The sequence below is a fragment of the Schistocerca gregaria genome, chromosome 3 (assembly GCF_023897955.1).
Source record: "Schistocerca gregaria isolate iqSchGreg1 chromosome 3, iqSchGreg1.2, whole genome shotgun sequence".
In the NCBI taxonomy this organism is placed as follows: domain Eukaryota; kingdom Metazoa; phylum Arthropoda; class Insecta; order Orthoptera; family Acrididae; genus Schistocerca; species Schistocerca gregaria.
This window is the reverse complement of record NC_064922.1, coordinates 270894713-270916394: the sequence shown is the minus strand read 5'-3', so window position 1 is coordinate 270916394 and position 21682 is coordinate 270894713. Positions and strand designations below refer to the sequence as shown.

General features: G+C 42.0%; 1 protein-coding gene and 1 pseudogene across 1 annotated transcript in view; both read right to left on the bottom strand.

The window, feature by feature from the left end:
* The window catches only part of LOC126355394 (dynein beta chain, ciliary), a 677699-nt gene that overhangs the window by 564138 nt on the left and 91879 nt on the right, over window positions 1-21682 (bottom strand). Inside the window, exons 11-12 of the mRNA XM_050005692.1 lie at window positions 19570-19724; window positions 6507-6702 (exon numbers count right to left, since the gene is read on the bottom strand). Of these exons, the coding sequence (XP_049861649.1) occupies window positions 6507-6702; window positions 19570-19724 (351 nt within the window). The remainder of the gene's footprint in view (window positions 1-6506; window positions 6703-19569; window positions 19725-21682) is intronic.
* Window positions 1155-1272, bottom strand: LOC126356652 (5S ribosomal RNA; annotated as a pseudogene).

Genomic DNA, 21682 nt, shown 5'->3' with positions numbered 1-21682 from the left:
CTATAGGGCCTTGTGGTGCATAAAGAAAACTATGGATATTCAAGGGAGGACAAGGAACACTTTTCACAAAAACTGGTGTTTGAGTGTTTCAAAGATGCTCGATACTATTTACAGGACGTGCATGATAGTTACCTACTAGGTTATGAATATCAAATTGCGCGCGATGAAGATTACAGTGATTTCAAGCGAAGCAGTGGATGTTTGTAGAACTTGGCTGGGTTCAAATGACTTTGAACAGTATGCGACTTAACTGCTGAGGTCATCAGTCCCCTAGAACTTAGAACTACTTAAACGTGACTAACCTAAGGACATCACACACATCCACGCCCGAGGAAGGATTCGAACCTGCGGCCTTTGCGGTCGAGCGGATCCAGACTGTAGCGCCTAGAACCGCTCGGCCACTCCGGCCGGCGTTTGAAAAACTTCAAACAGTGCTACGGAACTGGAAGACTTAAGATTACTAAATTTAAAACGATTTGACGAAGCAAACTGCAGAAGTGGTCCGAAAATGTGCAGATGAGATGTATATGAAAGGGACCCTGGAAATTAGAGATACTAAGAGTGTTGTTCGAGGTCAATTAACATCAGTGCCTTAATGCTTTCGTATAGAATTATGCCGACTGTTAATGTGGATGGTAAATTGGCTGGAAAGTTATTTCTTGTTCTGCGGGAAGTTGAAGGGGCTCTGCCTCCTACGACTATTTTCCGCGCGCGTAGGGCAGTAGGGAATAATTACATGACAGCAAGCAAGCATGGGATAATGGGCGTAAGAGAACTACAACCATGATATGAGCGCTGCTTTTGGCGAATAGCTGGTCGAAAGAACTTGATTTTCCTTCATTTCTGGTCTGTGTATAAAAATCATACTCCTTTATAGCAAGCTATCCCTCCTGAAAAGTGTGTGACGTTGCAGTTCATACCACCTGAAACCTAAACTAAAACTAAACTCCTCCCGAACAAACCATGAAGGCCCAACGGTACCGACCGGCCGCCGTGTCATCCTCAGCACATAGGCGTCACTGCATGCGGATATGGAGGGGCATGTGGCCAGTACACCGCTCTCCCGGCTGTATGCCAGTTTCCGAGATCGGAGCCGCTACTTCTCCATCAAGAAGCTCCTCAGTTTGTCTCACAAGGACTGCGTGCACCCCGCTTGCCAACAGCGCTCGGCAGACCGGATGGTCACCCATCCAAGTGCTCGCCCAGCCCGACAGCGCTTAACTTCCGTGATCTGACGGGAACCGGTGTTAACACTGCGGCAAGGCCGTTGGCCTCCTGAAACCATTGCACAAATTAAGCCTCTGGTTGTCTGTTTTTATTGTGCCTATAAAACATAATTATTATCGCACTATATGCAGCTACGCCATATAGGATCGCCAGTTTCACAATGAGCTCCACGACAGACTGTTTCGCATTCGGTTGCACGCCATCACATTCCATTAGTTTCCACCATGCCGTTACAGCGACACGATTCTATACGCATTCCTTAAGGGTGGATATACAGCTGAAAGTCCTGCACGGTTTGTAACTCTCAATTAGTTTGCCTTCGATCTTGACGGTGAGAACCTGTGTAACCATTGTGACGCGCCAGTTTTCATTCGGTGTTCATGGTAGGAGTTAATGGTTTGTTACGAACTTTTCTTGATTGTCGACGATACCCATTACATGAAGTGTAACACATGCTACCAACAGAAGGTTGATGTCTGCACCTCCCGAACACTTATTTTCTGTCCCCCTTCTGATGCACATGGTGAGTTACTAGCAGCTAATATTTCCCCTGTCATAATTGTTAACACAACACTTTCAGATGAGCCTGACTAAAGATTTAACTTGTGACCTCGCACTCAAAGGGTCTCTTGTTAGAATGTACTCTATCTGAGTTTTAAGCTTGTAATGATTCTTTATTTACGTGACCATTACGGCACTCCATCCCCAGTTCTCGGTACCAGTAATATCATACTACTTTTCTGTGAGGTAACATACATATTTTTGTGACAATATTCACATTTGGTTTTATTAATGTATAGGTATCCGATGTATCGATATATTACAGTGATATGGTTCTTGTGTGTATTCATTTCTGTGAGACTGTTATAATCTTTGACTTACTTGTAAACGTTTTGGCGTGAATGCGCACAGAGACAATCTTTGTTTCACTTTGCAGAAGTTAAGTTGTTATTTCGCTTTGTAAAAGAACAGTCAAGTCTTGTGTTCGGTTAAAGAGAAAATTAAATATATGAAGATTGATACAAAACTGTTTTCTTGATGGTGTGACAATTAAGAAGAAGTATATGTGAATTTACAAGATGATTAATAAAAATATGGATCGTGGACACCAAGTCAAAAATCATTTCTACCATACCATTGTTCTGATCTGGGATTGTTTGATCTTTAAGAATTTCCTGAAAAAAGCATTTGTTAGGTCTTCAAATATTGCTAACATACAGATCTGGACCTTCTGGCAGTCAAAGTGGAATCACCCTAGAATCAACAAGATGAGCCATAACAACTTCGACGAAATCTACGTGGGAATCCATTCAAGATATGTGCCAAAATTAATGACTTTTTTTACAGTGACTCCAATATTTCCATTCTGACGATACCATCCACAGTCAATAACTTTGTGGTTGCCCGATAAAGCGAACATATGCTGCGTGAGCAACGTTATTAATCTGATTTCTAACCTAGTTTGATTAATAATCTACTTTGATTATTAATCTGATTTCTAACCTACTTTGCAGATGTGGACTCTGACCACAATCTATTGGTTATGACCTGTAGATTAAAACTGAAGAAACTGCAAAAAGGTGGGAATTTAAGGAGATGGGACTTGGATAAACTGAAAGAACCAGAGGTTGTACAGAGTTTCAGGGAGAGCATAAGGGAGCAATTGACAGGAATGGAGGAAAGAAATACAGTAGAAGAAGAATGGGTAGCTTTGAGAGATCAAGTAGTGAAGGCAGCAGAGGATCATGTAGGTAAAAAGACGACGGATAGTAGAAATCCTTGGGTGACAGAAGAAATATTGAATTTAATTGAAGAAAGAAAGGAGAAAATATAAAAATGCAGTAAATGAGGCCGGCAAAAAAGGAATACAGACATCTCAAAAATGAGATCGACAGGAAGTGCAAAATGGCTAAGCAGGGATGGCTAGAGGACAAATGTAAGGATGTAGAGGCTTACCTCACTAGGGGTAAGATAGATACTGCCTACAGGAAAATTAAAGAGACCCTTGGACATAAGAGAACCACTTGTATGAATTTAAATGATGAAAGGAGAAAATATAAAAATGCAGTAAATGAAGCAGGCAAAAAGGAATACAGACGTCTCAAAAATGAGATCGACAGGAAGTGCAAAATGGCAAAGCAGGGATGGGTAAAGGACAAATGTAAGGATGTAGAGGCTTACCTTACTAGGGGTAAGATAGATACTGCCTACAGGAAAATTAAAGAGACCCTTGGAGATAAGAGAACCACTTGTATGAACATCAAGAGCTCAGGTGGAAATCCAGTTCTAAGCAAAGAAGAGAAAGCAGAAAGGTGGAAGGAGTATATAGAGGGTCTATGCAAGGGCGATGTACTTCAGGACAATATTATGGAACTGGAAGAGGATGTAGATGAAGATGAAATGGGAGATACGATACTGCATGTAGACTTTGACAGAGCACTGAAAGACCTGAGTCGAAACAAGGCCCCCGGAGTAGACAACATTCCATTGGAACTACTGACGGCCTCGGAAGAGCCAGTCCTTACAAAACTCTACCATCTGGTGAGCAAGATGTATGAGACAGGCGAAATACCCTCAGACTTCAAGAAGAATATAATAATTCCAATCCCAAAGAAAGCAGGAGTTGAAAGATGTGAAAATTACAGAACTATCAGTTTAATAAATCACAGCTGCAAAATACTAACACGAATTCTTTACAGACGAATGGAAAAACTAGTAGAGGCCGACCTCGGGGAAGATCAGTTTGGCTTCCGTAGAAATGTTGGAACACGTGAGGCAATACTGACCCTACGACTTATCTTAGAAGAAAGATTAAGGAAAGGCAAACCTACGTTTCTAGCATTTGTAGACTTAGAGAAAGCTTTTGACAATGTTGACTGGAATACTCTCTTTCAAATTCTGAAGGTGGCAGGGGTAAAATACAGGGAGCGAAAGGCTATTTACAATATGTACAGAAACCAGATGGCAGTTATAAGAGTCGAGGGTCATGAAAGGGAAGCAGTGGTTGTGAAGGGAGTGAGACAGGGTTGTAGCCTGTCCCTGATGTTATTCAATCTGTATATTGAGCAAGCAGTAAAGGAAACAAAAGAAAAATTTGGAGTAGGTATTAAAATCCATGGAGAAGAAATAAAAACTTTGAGGTTCGCCGATGACATCGTAATTCTGTCAGAGACAGCAAAGGACTTGGAAGAGCAGTTGAACGGAATGGACAGTGTCTTGAAAGGAGGATATAAAATGAACATCAACAAAAGCAAAACGAGGATAATGGAATGTAGTCGAATTAAGTCGGGTGATGCTGAAGGAATTAGATTAGGAAATGAGACACTTAAAGAAGTAAAGGAGTTTTGCTATTTGGGGAGCAAAATATCCGATGATGGTCGAAGTAGAGAGGATATAAATGTAGACTGGCAATGGCAAGGAAAGCGTTTCTGAAAAAGAGAAATTTGTTAACATCGAGTATAGATTTAAGTGTCAGGAAGTCATTTCTGAAAGTATTTGTATGGAGTGTAGCCATGTTTGGAAGTGAAACATGGGCGATAAATAGTTTGGACAAGAAGAGAATAGAAGCTTTCGAAATGTGGTGCTACAGAAGAATGCTGAAGATTAAATGGGTAGATCACATAACTAATGAGGAAGTATTGAATATGATTGGGGAGAAGAGAAGTTTGTGGCACAACTTGACCAGAAGAAGGGATCGGTTGGTAGGACATTTTCTGAGGCATCAAGGGATCACCAATTTAGTACTGGAGGGCACCGTGGAGGGTAAAAATCGTAGAGGGAGACTAAGAGATGAATACAGTAAGCAGATTCAGAAGGACGTAGGTTGCAGTAGGTACTGGGAGATGAAGAAGCTTGCACAGGATAGAGTACCATGGAGAGCCGCATCAAACCAGTGTCAGGACTGAAAACCACAACAACAACAAGAACCTACTTTGCAAGTGGTGGTATTGTTACAAGCTCCGATTAGGAAGCATCTATCATAAATGTGTAAAGAAACCACTGTCGATACTCTTACTAGTAATCTAAAAATAATTGATTTTAGAGTTTATACCAGGGCCGGCCAGAAATTCTGCACGCGTGCTGTGCTCTTGAACATGTGCAAATTCCGGGTAACAGCGTGTACGCCGCAGCCGTCAGCATTCATGTAGTGCATGTTTCTACGCACAGACGTCGCTCCTCTGTTACACAAAGTGCGTTATCGACACCTCGTGTGTATATCACAATCTGGGCTGTATGTGTAAGATCTGTTGCTTCATCGAGCGCAACAGAGAAATCAACAAAGTAATTAGCCTTATTTATTTGCTGCCTGTGCAGATCGCCGGCCATAGAACTGATACGTCTTGTCACTGTTTGTTTGGATAGACTGATTTCTTGAAACCTGCTAACGTTCGCGGGGCACACACGTTCTGCAGCATCAATCAGACACCCTTTCACAAACTCCCCTTCGGAAAAGGGTTTCCCAGAAACTAAGAGTTTAAGAAGTACAGTAAAATCGAGTTGATGTGTCTCATCCATTTTCTTAGGGACATTTAATTTTGCTTGCCGTTCTTCACTGTTGAGTACACTACACTCGTCTTTGTGATATGTATTGTAATGTCTTTCAATTGAAAACTTACGCTGGCCGCCTATTTTTCGGCGGCACAGCAAACACTATGAGTTTTCACCAACGGCTACAAAAAAGAATTGCAGTTCCCAGTCATTTTTAAACGACTGAGAACATAGATCTCCCGTCCTTTGCTTTTTCACAGTATTTGCCATTTCTCAGTACTTCTCTGTTAAGGTTACGGTCACCAGGGGTAAACGAGACTGGATATGTCGCGCTATTTTTGCTCCACATCGAAGTGGAGCCGCCGCTGTTCATTTAGGACATATGTCTAATAACAGATGTCGCTGTCGCACACGTGCGCACATGTGCAGCACTTCCGCACGTCTGCACACTGTGCAGCGTTTGGCCGGCCCTGGTTTATATGAAGGGTTAGCGACTGTTGTTACTCCTTCATACCATCCGCAAGAGTGATAACAAGTGTGAGGAGAAAGGGGGGGGGGGAGGGGAGTAGTGTGACTGGGCCACGCCAGATACCACCCATCACACCCAGTAAGGTGACTTGCTGTGTATTACTGTAGGTGTAATGAATGCAAATGCCACGTGAAGTGTGATGCTGGTATCTTCTAATTCGGGCTGTTGGTTAATTTAAGTTTTACGCTACAGACTCTTTCTGTGAGTCCAGGGAACATTACGTTTCAAGACAGGGCAAATATGCAATGTCGGTCGTGCTGACCTGCGGGTGGAAGTTGAGCAACAGGTCCCTGGCGTCCTGCTTGCGCGCCAGCAGGCTCAGCTTGAGGTTGTCCCTGCACTGCTGCGGCACCTGGGCGGCCCAGTCGGCGAACATCTGCTTCTGCCACGCGTCCATGCGCTCCAGCAGGCTGGCGTGGCGAGACAGGATCGCTTGCGCCTGCGCACTGCTAACGATGCTGGAAACAAGTCACGTGGGAAATCAGCATGGCCGAGCACAACACTTGCGATACGAAGGCTAGTCCACTTAAGACATAAAATTTGAAATATAAATTGGAAATATTGCCGTGTTATTCTCTAAGGACTTCTTTTCCACTTTCCATATGGCAGTGATCTACAGGGTGCGTCAAAAAAATGTATACACACTTTGAACTGTCATAGACAGATTATTTACCGTTCTACAAGGTTAAATATCTGTGAGAAAGTAATGTTATGTTTCTTCAACAGGTGGCAGCAGTGGCAAGAAAGTAACAGCAACATGACGGACGTGCATTTGAGCTTTGAAGCTCGGAAGCAGATAAGTAAGTGGTACTGCAAGTTTGGGAATGTAACTGCGGTTCGAAGACCGTGGAGAAGTGTGTATGGTACAGAACCACCTTCTAGGTTAACAATTACACGTCTACGAGACAAATTCAAAATTCGTGGAACAGTGTGTGATGTGCATAAAAGCCGACCAGGGCGACGTCGTACAGCTACAAGTGACGATTCCACAACTGCAGTCTTGCGACTGTTTCAGCGTTCGCCTCAAAAATCTTCAAGGCAAGCGGCACGTGAGAGTAATGTAAGTGCTAGTAGTGTGCTACACATTCTGAAGAAAGGCAAGTTTCGTGTGTACATTTCAAGGCTGGTGCAACAGCTAAGTGACGACGATCCAGATCGAAGGTTAGAATTTTGTGAATGGGTTCAGGAGATGGTGAGACGTGAACCGGGGTTTATGGGTAGCATAATTTGGTCGGATGAAGCCCAATTCAAACTCAATGGAACTGTCAATAGGCACAATTGTGTGTACTGGGCTGCAGATAATCCTCACATTACAGTGGAAAAGGCTGTGAATTTGCCTGGTGTAAATGTGTGGTGTGGTTTGTCTGCAAGGGGACTCATTGGGCCTTTCCGCTTTGAAGGTACTGTTACTGGAGAAACGTACCTAACAATGCTTGCTGGCTTCATATTCCCTGCCGTTCTCGCATTATACGGTAATGATGAGTTTTATTTCTAACAAGATGGCGCCCTGTCGCACTATCATTCACACACCTGGATCACAATGTGCCAGACCAGTGGCTAGGACGCAGGGGACCAATCGAGTTTCCTGCAGGCTCTCCAGACCTCACGCCTCTGGATTTCTTCTTATGGGGCACAGTAAAAGATGAGGTGTACAAACGTAAACCACGTAACCTGGACACACTTTGAAATGAGATTCAGGCGGTGTGCACAGGAATCTCATTGGACACTTTGGTACGATGTCCGTAATCAGTGGTGACTCGTACTCAGAGATGTATTGATGCTGAAGGCCACCAGTTTGAACATTAATCACATTTGCAAAGTACATTATTTTTCCAATTTTACTTTAAGCTTTCCATTTCCAGAAATTTAACACTGTAGAACGGGAAATCAATTTCCTATGACGCTTCAAAGTGTGTGTACATTTTTTTGACGCACCCTGTATAACGCCATAAAATAGGCTAAACTTACCTAACTCCGTGATATACTTTACTTCGTAATAGCAGACACATTCTTTCTCTTTAAGTAAGGTAGGCCTTCTACACACAATTCCAAAAGTCCCCAACAAATGGCAGGAATGCCTTCCACACGGGTGAGGCATTTTGAGCGGCAAAGAACGCTGTGTGTGGAACAATTAATTTATTGTTTTCGTTGTTTGAAGGGTTCTCGGGTGTCCAGCCGGATACGATCATCGAATGCCCATGATATTTGTGCGTGTAACTGTTCCGCCATAATCAGGTGGTGCTGATGATGATTATTCGCCGAAGTATCGTGGGCGTTCAACAATCGTCTCCGGCTGCACACCAGAGAACCCTTCAAACAGCATATACGCCAGGAAAGTTTCAGATCATACAAGTAATTTACTGTTTGCTGTGTGGAGAGAAATACGTGGTTTGCTGCGCTGATCCTGTAATGCACATTCATTAAGGTTCAAGCAATTAGTTAGACACTCATACGAATTTGTATTTCCGGTGGAACATATTCATAATCTTAGTCACCATAAGAAGCCTTATTACTGAATCATTCGCTTAGGAAAACGACGACTCCTTTTAAGTTTTGTGTCCATTTCAGAAACAATGTCTCCATGTCTAAGCAAATGTGCGAAGTAGGGTTAGGGTAGAGCGGGGCTATTCCGCTCACGGGGCTATTCAGGATGAAATAGGAGATGTTGCAACAGTGCACTAGTTCCTCACATAGTCAAGGTCGTTTGCAGTGTGCGCCAGTATCTCTGTGTGGCAGCGTGTGGTTGTAGTAAGGGTATTTTTGTTGCATAATTGACAGGACAGAAGAACAAGCTCTAGAGGTGAGCGAATTGTGATGGGTAAAATGTAAATGTTGTGTGTCTAGGGCCTCCCATAGGGTAGACCGTTGCCAGGTGCAAGTCTTTCGTTTTGATGCCGCTTTGGCTACTTGCGCGTCGATGGGGATGAAATGATGATGATAAGGACAACACAACACCCAGTCGCTGAGCTGAGAAAATCTCCAACCCAGTCGGTGTGATGGGTTATTGCCATAGTTAAAGAATACAACCTAACAAATTAAGGTTTACAAACCACAATAACGTGAAATTTTTAACTCTTATTATCACTTGTATAACAACATACGCAGTGTATGTATCAACAAATATTGCTGACTTTATTCACAAAGGTCTGATTTGCTCGATCTTTCGAAATGTCTGCAGATGGGGCTGTTTTTCTCCCTGTTCACGTGGGGCTATGTGTTGTGATTTACTCCTTCTGCAGATGTTTGTTTCATACTTTGCTTGTGTAAAGCAATTCGACTTTTTATATACTGGAATAAATTCAGAATCACATATACAATTTTTTTTAAGAAGTTTCATGTCACAATATATAGGGCTTACGCTTGAAATGAGAGCTATGTGAGCAAGAGAAGACAGTTTTATTCAGCTGATGAATTTCATGGAGCATAACATTAGTTTTTGAAAGAAATGTGAACGATATGCAAAGATGCTAAACATTTCTCCATTCTGTGGAGTACTTTAAAAACTATGGATCACAGTGATGACAACAAAGACAATGTGACATTTGGGAAAATGGGGAGATCGTTTGTTCTCACAAGCGAACTAGAAGTTAATTTCATAATACAGATGCAGGAAATAGGGTTCAGCCTGAACGTTAACCAAATAAACCACTAACCATTGTTGCACAGTGAAATCAGTGTTTAAGTGAAAGAAGACAAGAAATGAGGGCATCTGTGCAACTTGTAAAGAGAGCTCCACCTGTGGTAAGAATAAAAGTGCTGGGGTTCAGTGTTGTTTTTATCTGTGATGGTTCAATGAAAGTTGCCGGTCCATTGATTCACCTGATGCTACCATCTTTATGTGTAATACTTATGTAAATGTTTGTGACAGTGACACTGATTCTGAAATGAATGAAAAATGCGTTGAGCGAATTTTAGCAATACAAAACAAAATTATCTGGGTATTCAGCACATTTTCACGAAGTTAAAGCATGTAGCGCCACAGAATTAGTTATGCTGTGGTGAAATTAGGTAGCATGTCTACTTTGTTTACTATATTTTATAACATCAAAAGTTTTCATTACGTAATTGTCTCTTACATCTAAAATATGCAATTTCTATATTGAATATTATGTTTTTTATTTACAATCCTTAATACTGCGAAGTTAGATAGGTTTACCTTTATTGAACAATATTTTCACCTCTATAGTTTGGATTAACCAATTAGCGGAAGACTTAGAAGATGCCATAGGCCTATTGAAGAGACTGCCTGCATTACACCGTCTTCTTCTGGAGTATTGCTATGCGGTCTGGGATCCGCATCAGAGAAGAGTTACGGGGGACATTGAGAAAGATCAAAGAAAAGCAGCTCGTTTTATATTATCGCGAAATAGGTGACAGAGTGCCACAGATGTGATACATGGGCTGGGGTGGCAATCATTTCGTAGTGGCGGGCTATTCTCATGAACTTTCAATCACCGAGTTTCTCCTCCAAATGAGAAAATATCTTATTGGCGCTCACCTACATAGTAAGATATGATCATTCTATTAAAATAACAGAAATTAGAGCTCGCACAGAAAGATTTAAGTGTTCGTTTTGCCTGCACACTGGTCAGGAGTGGAATGATAGAGAAATAACTTGAAGGTGGTTCGATAAACGCTCTGCCAGGCACTTAATTGTGAATTGCAGAGTGCTCGTGTAGATCTAGACATGTAGATGAAATACGTACACTGGACAAAGAACTCGTCATCCTCAAGAGGCATTTTGCTAATATCATGTAACACCACTTCTTTCAGACTTCACAATGACCTCATTTCGATGGAAAAGAGAGTCCACTAGCTTCTTCATTTATGCCATATTTATAAGGATACACTCATTAGTGATTAGACCCCGTTGAGTTACCAAATTGGAGAGTATAATACATGTTACATTTCACCAGCCGTCCTAATAATTTCAGACAATTTCAGTGAGAGTGAGATTGGCTATTAAGTGGGCCAATCGACATGTCCTGGAGTGTCGCAATCAATGAGTTAAGTAAAAAAATATGCTCCTATTAGATAAGAGTAGAAAGGTCACAGTGACATGACAAAAGCTTTCGATTCAGTAAACCACTCCTTATTTCTACGCAAATTACATTTATATTGAATAAGAGACACTGCTTCAGGATGGTTCAGCTTTAACAGAATAAGGAGCAAAGAGCAACAATAACTTCAAATTCAAGAAATTGCTCTTCAAACTGGAAAATAATTGGCCCTGAATTCAGCAGGAGTCGATATTCCGTCCTATCTGCTCCTTTTCTACGCAGACGACCTACCACTTGATACCGATGCTCATTCACTTTTGTTTGCTGGCGATACATCATTTCTAATTGAAAATGAGGTGACTTAGGGAATTCCAGAACTTGTCATAAATATTTGAGAGAAACTTGAATCTTGGTTCCATCAAAATGGACCGAAAATAAATGTAGCTAAAACAAAAAATGAAGCAATGTGAAGCTAAATCGTTAGAATGAAATGCAATAAAGGTAGCTTCCAATGATCAGGATATCACAGAAGTGAGCCACGTCAAGTTCTTAGGCATAAGTTTTGATATAAATTTACATTCGAACGCACACATAAGCTTTTAACAAACAAACTTAACAGCCTACTTTTGCAGTGTTTATTTTATCAGGGGCCACAAGCATAGGAATCAGAAAGATAGTCTCTTGCTCTTGATTTGAGCTGGTTAATTGTTACGGCAGAAACTTCAGGAAAAATTCAGCGAACGTCATGAGACTCGTAATTAAAAAAAAAAAATAGTGGCAGTGTGTCACCAAACAACAGGTATAATGTCGACCATTGTTACAAAATCTAAATGCACTATATATTCCTTCCCTTTACATATATGAGGTATTGTTGTCCTTATATAGAAATCAACGGACACTTCACTCTTTCCATTTCGACCAAACCTGCAGCACTCGCCACAGAGAGGATTTTAAATTCCCAACATACTGTTTAAAACCCTATGCCCAAACACCAGAGTTATTTATGTTCAAAGAACCTGAATGAGAGTGTCCAAGTGTGGTACAAAATACACCCTAAAATGTCACAGAACCACCTTCGGCCTCAATAGAGGCCTACTTAGACACACTGCTCATTAAACGCCTCAATGACCCATCACTGCACTCCACGCTTTTCAACTTTAGAAAAGAGGCAAAAACTCGTCTCATTGGACCACAGTACACGCCTCCAGTCAGCTAAAGCTCAGTTTATGTTTGGTGTGGCCCATTTATTCTGCTTCTGCTTTTATAATATGTAAAAAGGTTATGAGTAAGACTTATTATTTTGCATCTGAATGTAAAAAAATAGTAAGAAATAAAAAAGAACACTCCTAAATAGTCAGCATGCAGCCATATTTACATCATGTATAACGTGAATGTATAATGACTTTTGTAAAATAAAGAACAACCACCTCGAGTAACAAATCGTGATTTTATTTCAGTGCACGATCCATTTCGAGTCCTGGGGGCTCATCTTCAGGTGCTTTGACACTCCACATCAATTTTCTCCAAATTTAGATTAATTCTGGTCCCAGTAAGATTACTGTGATACACAGTCAGATCTAAAAGACAGTGTACGCCATAATTTTAAATGTAATGTCCGCAGCGATACCTCTGGTAGTTGCCTCGAATCCATAATCAATGCCCTTTTGCACATTGTATAGATTAAGTGTGGGATGAAAGTTTTGTTTTGTCGGTTGTAGTTTAAAAAGAGGGCAAAATATCTAAAAGCATCACAAGGCAGTGTTCCTTGTAAATCACTCAAAATTATCAAAGCTTTCGTATGAAGCTGCTGCTAAAATTCTTTGAAAAGTCCAAGACATTCATTGCGAAGTGGGTCAAATGATATTTAGAGTTTGGAAATGTGGTTTATTTACTGGGGAGAGGGCTAAGGTGCCAAGATATAATCGATAATGGTGGTGATTGGATCAACTGTTACGCAATTGTGCAATTAGTAATAACATGTATTTTCGTGTAAATTTATATTTATAATTGTGTATTTTATTTCATACAGATAGTGGCGTACACTTTCTTGTGGAACTGACTATTAAAAAGTGGCACGCTGTGAATGTAAGTTTACAAAACGGAGACAAATACAAAAATAATTTACTGTTACCTCTAGTGGATACATGGTTTTCAAGTATGGTAGGAGTAGATGTACTTATATACATATAAATACTTTCCATTCTACACCACATCTGTAAACACAATTCAAAACAAGAATTTCCAACGTAAAGTTGTTGCATTTTTACAAATACATAGGTGTTACTATTTCAAAGGAGGTACAAAGTTGCAATATTATTAATTATACATAATTTATTTATAATTTTTTGTGTGAATATGTCACACATGTTATCAAATGGTTGCAATATTAAATATGTGTTTCTATAGGAAAACATAAACTTTTAAAACTACTAAAAAAACTGAGGCTACTAAACTCCATGAATTCATTCAAACCGTTTTCGCGATGTTTTTCTGTGTGTAACGTTGTCTGTAATTGTTCTAGTAGATCAAAATTTCTAAGATTATTTTCTGTGTGGAGTACAGTTAGGCTGTTATGAATGTCATGCAGTCTGTGTCTGTTTAGGTACATATTGTTAGCTATTATGGGTATCTCAACGTGGTTAAGTCTAAAAGAACCGGTGTTATGCTCGTAATGTATAGGGAAAATACTTCTTGTTTTGCCTAAGTGAAATGTAGGGCGACTGTTACTTTGTACCTTATATAATCCACTGTCTTCTTTTGTTGGGTGTTGGTTAAGTCTAAAATAATCGGTGTGTTGCTCGTAATGTATAGGAAAAATATTTCTTGTTTTGCCTAAGTGAAATGTAGGGCGAGTGTTACTTTGTACTTTATATTATCCACTGTCACCTTTTTCTGAGTGTTGATTGCAATCTCTGGCGTAATGAATGGCGGACACGCCGCAGTACACCTGGTTAAATGTCGCCGCAGGCTGCCACAATACGTTGTTTCATATCCTCTGTGGTTGTAGGCACTTCACGGTACACGTTCTCCTTTAATGTACCCCACAGAAAGAAGTCCAGAGCTGTAAGATCAGGAGAACGGGCTGGCCAATTTATGCGTCCTTCACATCCTATGAAACGCGCGTCGAACATCCTGTCAAGGGTCAGCCTAGCGTTAATTGCGGAATGTGCAGGTGCACCATCATGCTGATACCACATACGCCGACGCGTTTCCAGTGGGACATTTTCGAGCAACGTTGACAGATCATTCTGTAGAAACGCGATGTATGTTGCAGCTGTTTGGGCCCCTGCAATGAAGTGAGGACCAATGAGGTGGTCGCCAATGATTCCGCACCATACATTTACAGTCCACGGTCGCCCTCGCTCTACCTGTCGGAGCCAGCTAGGATTGTCCACGGACAAGTAATGCATGTTCCGTAGATTCACTGCCCCGTGGTTTGTGAAACCCGCTTCATCGGTAAACAGGTAGAACTGCAACGGATTCTCTGATAATGCCCATTGACAGAATTGCACTCGATGATTAAAGTCATCACCATGTAATTGCTGATGTAGCGACACATGAAACGGGTGAAAGCGGTGACGATGCAGTATGCGCATGACACTGCTTTGACTCAGTCCACCGGCTCCTGCAATGTCCCGCGTACTCCTGTGTGGATTCATGGCAACAACAGCTAACACACCAACTACACCCGCTTCTCCTGTGACGGGCCTGTTGCGGACCCGTTTGCGTGCTACGACCATACCTGTTGCATACAGTTGGCGGTAGATGTTTTGCAATGTGCGGCACGTTGGATGCTCTCTGTCCGGGTACCGTTCTGCATACACCCTGCACGTTTCAGCTGCATTTCGTCGACACTCGACATAGGTTGAGTATCATCTCCATCTTTTCAGAGTTCTAATACACCATGGTCACAGTTCCTACAACACTACACTATCACAGACGTCTGGTAACACGGTGTACTACAGTTGGTCTGCGTGCGGAGACGAATGCAGAATATCAATAGCAGCAAGCGCTACATGCGGACACTGCGACAGCTAGACCAAACCACAACAGTGCACTACAGCCACACTCGTAAACACGGTCGTCATCGTAAACATATCCCTGCAGATGCTGCTCGCCGACCGTGGCCCGTGTTTGTTACAACACGCAACTGAACGTCGGAGGTTTCAAGCGTCAACTTTAGGTTATAATATCTCCGGATGTAATAAACATTTTACAATGCAACAAAAGGCACTGATTATGTATTTGTTTACATGTTCAGATGTGCTAACAAAACTAACGGGGTTCCATTTAAAGAAACGTAGGTTTGTGTTAAAAAAATACTTCCGTGCATTTTTGTATGGTTTGTATTAAACAATTACACTAGCCCCTCTCCTCACGTTCGGTCTGTGGAATCGGTTCGTCAGTATTTGATGTGGTTTACGAAATATATCCAGCGGTAACGTTAGGTGACTCATCCTGTATATGTTTCTTTTCTGTTACAAGAAAAATACGTTATCAACAAATTCTGATGAGATAGTAAGAAGTTTCTATATTAGAACTACTTAAAATTAATCTGCAAAATGTGCTAGTGAAAGCACATAACATTGTGATATTCAAGTTAGTCTGTGATTGCAAAATAATTCATTAATATATCATACTTTTTCTATAGATGCAATATTTAATCAAGAAAAATGAACAAATGAACTTCACCAGATGTCGTTTAAGACTTAGCTGTACGAGAATATTATAAAAAATTAAAGGAATCCTTTTTACATAAAACTAACATTTTTGCAGTTACTTGTCAGAAATGTCATAACCATTACACATAAAGTAGACTTTGTCTATCAATTGCTCCTCAGAACAGTTTCCAAGTGTTGCATTTCTCGTTTGAGGTGTTGCGCCTCACATATTAGTTGACACGGAAGTTCTGGCTGTAGAGAAGCACTATCACACGCGCTTGTTCAGAGTAGCTGTAGAAACACAAAAACACGCGAACAGTTTCATCAAGAAAGAGGAAAGCCTTAAGGTAAACGGATTCTGGCTTCCCGCACTGCAGAGAACGATCGTCGCAGGCAGCAAGAGGAGAACCGCACCGGAAATGACCGAGGAGAAGCCCTCGGACGTTGGCGCGCCAGGTACATATAGTCTGCGGCCGCGAGCTCGGCTCCAGTTCACCACCGGCAATGGAGGGTGAAGCTTCGACAATGCCCTCCAATCGTGCTGGCGGAACGTCAGAAAAATCATTAGATGAAGGTCGGCCGAAGAACCGAGACAGAACACAATAGGCAGTTTGTCAACAAGTGGCCACGAAAGTCTTAACAATTTTGTAATTAGACGTTACCTGTAAGTACCTTTCCATTTTATAAAAAAAACGTTAAGGAACAGTTTTTAAATCTATAACCTAGATGTGAAACCATAACCTATGTGTAAAAATAGACAAATCATGTAATATTTCAGGACACCCATTGAAGATACCTTGTAAAAAAGGCGAAACGTGTCTGGGTGTATAAATAAAAATTTCGATGTGCAGCATACAAAAAAGGCATTTTCTTTGAAACAACTGCAATTTTTGAACCTCATTTGAACCTAGGTTTGGTTCTAGGCGCGCAGTCCGGAACCGTGCGACTGCTACGGTCGCAGGTTCGAATCCTGCCTCGGGCATGGATGTGTGTGATGTCCATAGGTTAGTCAGGTTTAAGTAGTTCTAAGTTCTAGGGGACTGATAACCACAGCAGTTGAGTCCCATAGTGCTCAGAGCCATTTGAACCATTTTTGAACCTAGGTTTATTTGCAGAAACATTTTCTTCCGAAGTCACAATCTTCCAGAAAGTTTAGTCCTCCTTCCTTTTGATTCTTTCTGATACGTTATTGGAAGTTTTTAAACGTCTCCTACTGTATCAAGCTTTCCTGATGGTCGTTGCTGAATGACAAGGAATGGATACAGAGCATCATTTGGAACACCAGCTTTGTTATATGAAAATATTCTAGGTTTTGAAAAATGTATTACAGATTAGTGGTGGTTTGGAAGGCATCAGAATAAGCATTGGCTAAGAGCCTGTTGAAATCATGGCATTTTGGTTTTTTCCAGGATGTTTAGGCAAGAAAAAGACCAACTGCTTCCTCCAAGATACCTTTAACGGCTTATAAACACCCATGTCCAATAGCTGAAGAAGACAGTCACAGTAGGTACTCGGTTTTGGAATGTCATGGGCAGCGTTTACGGAGTCATCAATCGATAAGGGGGAATGTTTTCCAATAATTGATGGAACCATTCCTGAAATATTTCCACATTTGTCCAGTGCTTTGCGGAAAGACGAACTGGTGGTACCTTGGCTGATTTAGTTAGTTTTTCATCCTCATCATCATTGGGAGGATGCCCACGCTGGAGACATTTATACCACAAAGAACTGAGCTCTGGTGGCTCCCTTGTCACCGAGTGCTTGTTATTTTTATTGTTTATTTTTTCCAACCTGCCTGAGAAAGTTTCCCAGACTTGAGAACGAATGAAAACCCTGTTTCATCACAGCTCCAAAGCCGTGAAAACTTATTTCACTTATTACGTTCAACCATTAGCTTTTTTTTACAATAAAATATGGATGCCGTAGAAGAGCACACGAGCGAAAAATTTTCTGGTATCCTGAGGGTTAAACCGTATCTTTGTTTCAATTTATCCCACCAGTACTAGACAGCCATTTCCTTTACTCTTATACTCGGGTAGTTAATTCCTCCTGTTTCAGAGAGCCTATGACTAATGTGTCGAATTTTACAAGCGGAAAATCCGAAACCTAAAGACTACATAATGATCACATATTTAATAACTTTTACTTCTATTTCAAGCGACATAACACGGATTTTCTATTTTTGCAACAGTCTCAGTATCTCGATAGGCCAAAAGTTTCACACTCCTTACGGGATCCGAAAATGTTTACTTGCTTTGTAAACAGTCCATCCTTATTCCTTCATCAGCTGCAATGCTTGTTAAGAGTTTCAAATCGATAGGAGCGTAAGTCTTTTCCCCACTTGGGCGCCATCACTGCCCACAAAACCCAAGAAAGACGGATGCAACACTAAGCTTCCACACTGTAAACCTTTAATGTTATATGAATGCAATTTTATGTGTGATTCACTAGTGTCTTACCTTCAATCTACCGGGTGATCAAAAAGTCAGTATACATTTGAAAACGTAATAAACCACGGAATAATGTAGATAGGTAAATGCTTAGAATGACATGGGGTTTTAGTAGAACAAAAAAAAAAAAAAGGTCACAAAATGTCCATCAGATGGCGCTGGACAGCAAAACTGCTACCGTGATGGGTGAGAGGCACGCCGATATGTTACAGAATCGCATCATCCCCAGCGTGGCTGATAAACACCTGCTGGAACGTACGATGTTTATGCAGGATGGCGCTCCACCCCATATTGCTAGAGGCGTGAAAGACTCTTACGCGCGTCGTTTGGTGATGATCGTGTGCTCAGCCGCCATTTTCGTCATGCTTGGCCTCCCAGGTCCCCAGAGCTCAGTCCGTGCGATTATTGGCTTTGGGGTTACCTGCAGTCGCAAGTGTATCGTGATCGCCCGACATCTCTAGGGATGCTGAAAGAGAATATCCGACGCCAATGCCTCACCATAACTCCGGACATGCTTTACAGTGCTGTTCATAGCATTATTCCTCGACTACAGGTATTGTTGAGGAATATGGTGGACATATTGAGCATTTCCTGTAAAGAACATCATCTTTGCTTTGTCTTACTTTGTTATCGTAATTATTGCTATTCTGATCAGATGAAGCGCGATCTGTCGGTCATTATTGAACTTTTGTATTTTTTTGGTTCTAATAAAACCCTATGTCATTCCAAGCATGTGTGTCAGTTTGTACCTCTCTATCTACATTATTCCGTGATTTATTCAGTTTTCAAATTTATACTGACTTTTTGATCACCCGGTATGTCAATACGAAATTTTTGAACCGAAAATACTGTTCATATGAAAATAATATGTCCACTACTGATCTCACTGAAGGAAAATGACCACTCTACCACCCAAGTATTCAAGAAAGAATGTCCCAAATCTTGTATAAGGGATAAAAGATGGTGTGTGAGAGCTTGTTCGAATCCTGTATTCTTCTGACATCTGTTGGCGAAATCTTGAAAATTTTCGGAGTTCAGGCAACTCTGTGAATGGGAAAATACGAACTACTACGGAGTAACTAGATATCATGATGTAACGTGGATTTACCCTTCTACTGAAACTACCCAACGCTGAGAATACATGTCTTGTTAGTCGTTCGATACGAGCAAGTTCTAATGTCGTGTGCAGTGGGGCGAAGTGGTCGTGTACTCACGGGTGCTGCAAGGCGACGAATGAGTTGACGGGCGCCGAGATGCGCTTGCGGAGCATCTCGGACCAGCGCAGCGCGCCCGCCACGGGCGGCATGCACTTGTCCACCGGCATGAAGCCCCACCGCTGCAGCTGACCCATCTGCTCCTCGTACAGCTCCTGCAACACCCGGCGGATCCGTGGGCATCCGTAAAAATTTATCAAGGCAGGGCCAAGACCCTAAAATGACCATTTTTATGTAAATGAGTTGGTTGATGACACCTCTTGTCATGCCACAACTAAATTTGCTAGGTTATACAGAGAACTTCCTATATTCTGGAGAATTGCTAGTTGTCCAGTTACTTTTAGAAGTACGTGAAATTTCTAGAATGAACAAAAACTTCGTACTCCAGATTCCTGGGTGGGGGGGCCGAACAGCGTCACATGTTTAGTGTTTACTAAGAAAGACATGGCGGTGTCGAGTAATGATGACAGAGACTGTTATCAACACCTGACAGAAGCCTCATTGCGCGTCTGCATATTTCCAGCTGCTCGAAACGTGCAGCATACAGACTTGCGGGGCGTTTGTTCTGACTGTGGCCTGATGCTGGATTGTATGGGAACGTGAGAGCAATCATACTCTTAGTCAAGGTGCTGGCCGACCACAAGCTAGGAACACCGTGCTGTGCACCAAGCACATCGTAGCCTCTTCACGTGTGGGCCAGCCGTCCAACAACAAGTAATGGACACTACAACATACAGTGTCATCCCGGACCATTGGCCAGAAACTAGCAGCGGATAGGCTAGGGAATTACCGCTCCATGCGTAGGGTGCGGTTAACAACACGAAGAAAACGGCTTCGTTTGGAATGTTTCCGTGGCCTGATGAATCGCGGTGCTGCACTACCTCGCACCACCGTCTTTTGGCTTTGGAGGGGGCAAGGATGACATCGTGTTCCGGCCCTGCTACGAGTGAGACCGGCAACTGGAACACTTAGAGTTTAAGGTTTTACAGCCAGCGCCTTGTGCACTGCTATGAAAGTGACATCTGACGTGTACCAATCATGGCCAGCGCCAAATCCTTAAGTAGTTTTTACAAGCGTGACCTTGTTGTATCAGTCGATTAGTCATGGGAAATGAGTCTGGTGCAACGGTCCTGGTGTATTATTCGTGACAGGTTGTGGGACTCGCCTCATACGAATGGTTATGTTTACACGCCGGCACCAAAATCGCGTGATTTTTTTTTTTTTTCACGGAGGGGGAGGATCAAAGGAAACGAAACTTCACGAGGTAGCATGTTTTGTTATTTCACTGATTGCAAAGTGGAGTATACGATCCACAATTGCATTTTTCCGTTAGTGTGTTGACGTCATTATGGGAGGAACTATCTGTTAAGTCACTGCAGTTGAACTTAATATAATAAAAACACGTAAAGCAAAACTATATCGATAACAATTTACGCAAATAGCTGCCGTTTGTGTGTTCAATTGCAGTTGGCCAGGAAGCATGGACTGGTAATGAATGGCTTCGCACAGTATTCAGTGGTGAATCGCAGTTCTGCGCTACCTCGCATCACCATCTTTCGCGAGTATGACAGCGAGCTGCGTTCCTTCACAGTATAAATCGTAATTATTAAGAATATTTTAAAAAATCTCCTTTTTCTCAATTTATTCTCTTATTGGGGCTGGGTTGTGTCCGCTACCAACAGAGCACCGCAATAGCCATAGGCGCTTGCAGAATGTCTAGGGTAATTAGACAGTGAACAAAAGCACGGTGAGTTGTTGGGCGAGTGGCCTGTCACTATAGCAAAAACGGCGCGGAAACCTCACCGATCTCACGCGTGCTAAACGGCGGCACACAGCTGTGACTCCTGCAGTGTTGGGACGTGCGGAACTCTCATACGAAGTGGTCGATGAGTCGCAGTCAAACAGCTCGCTGCACAACTCGACGCCTCTGTTGGTAGTGCTGACACACTTGTCCACTCGTTGGGGCATTCAAAGGTGTGTGTCACCAGGATTCCTTTTCCCCTATCAGAGGACCATAAAGGGCAACGACGGAGCATCTGTGCAGAAGCGTTTCCGCGTTACGGGGCTGATCGTAACAATTTTTTGTCGAATATCGCCTCAGGCGCTGATACAT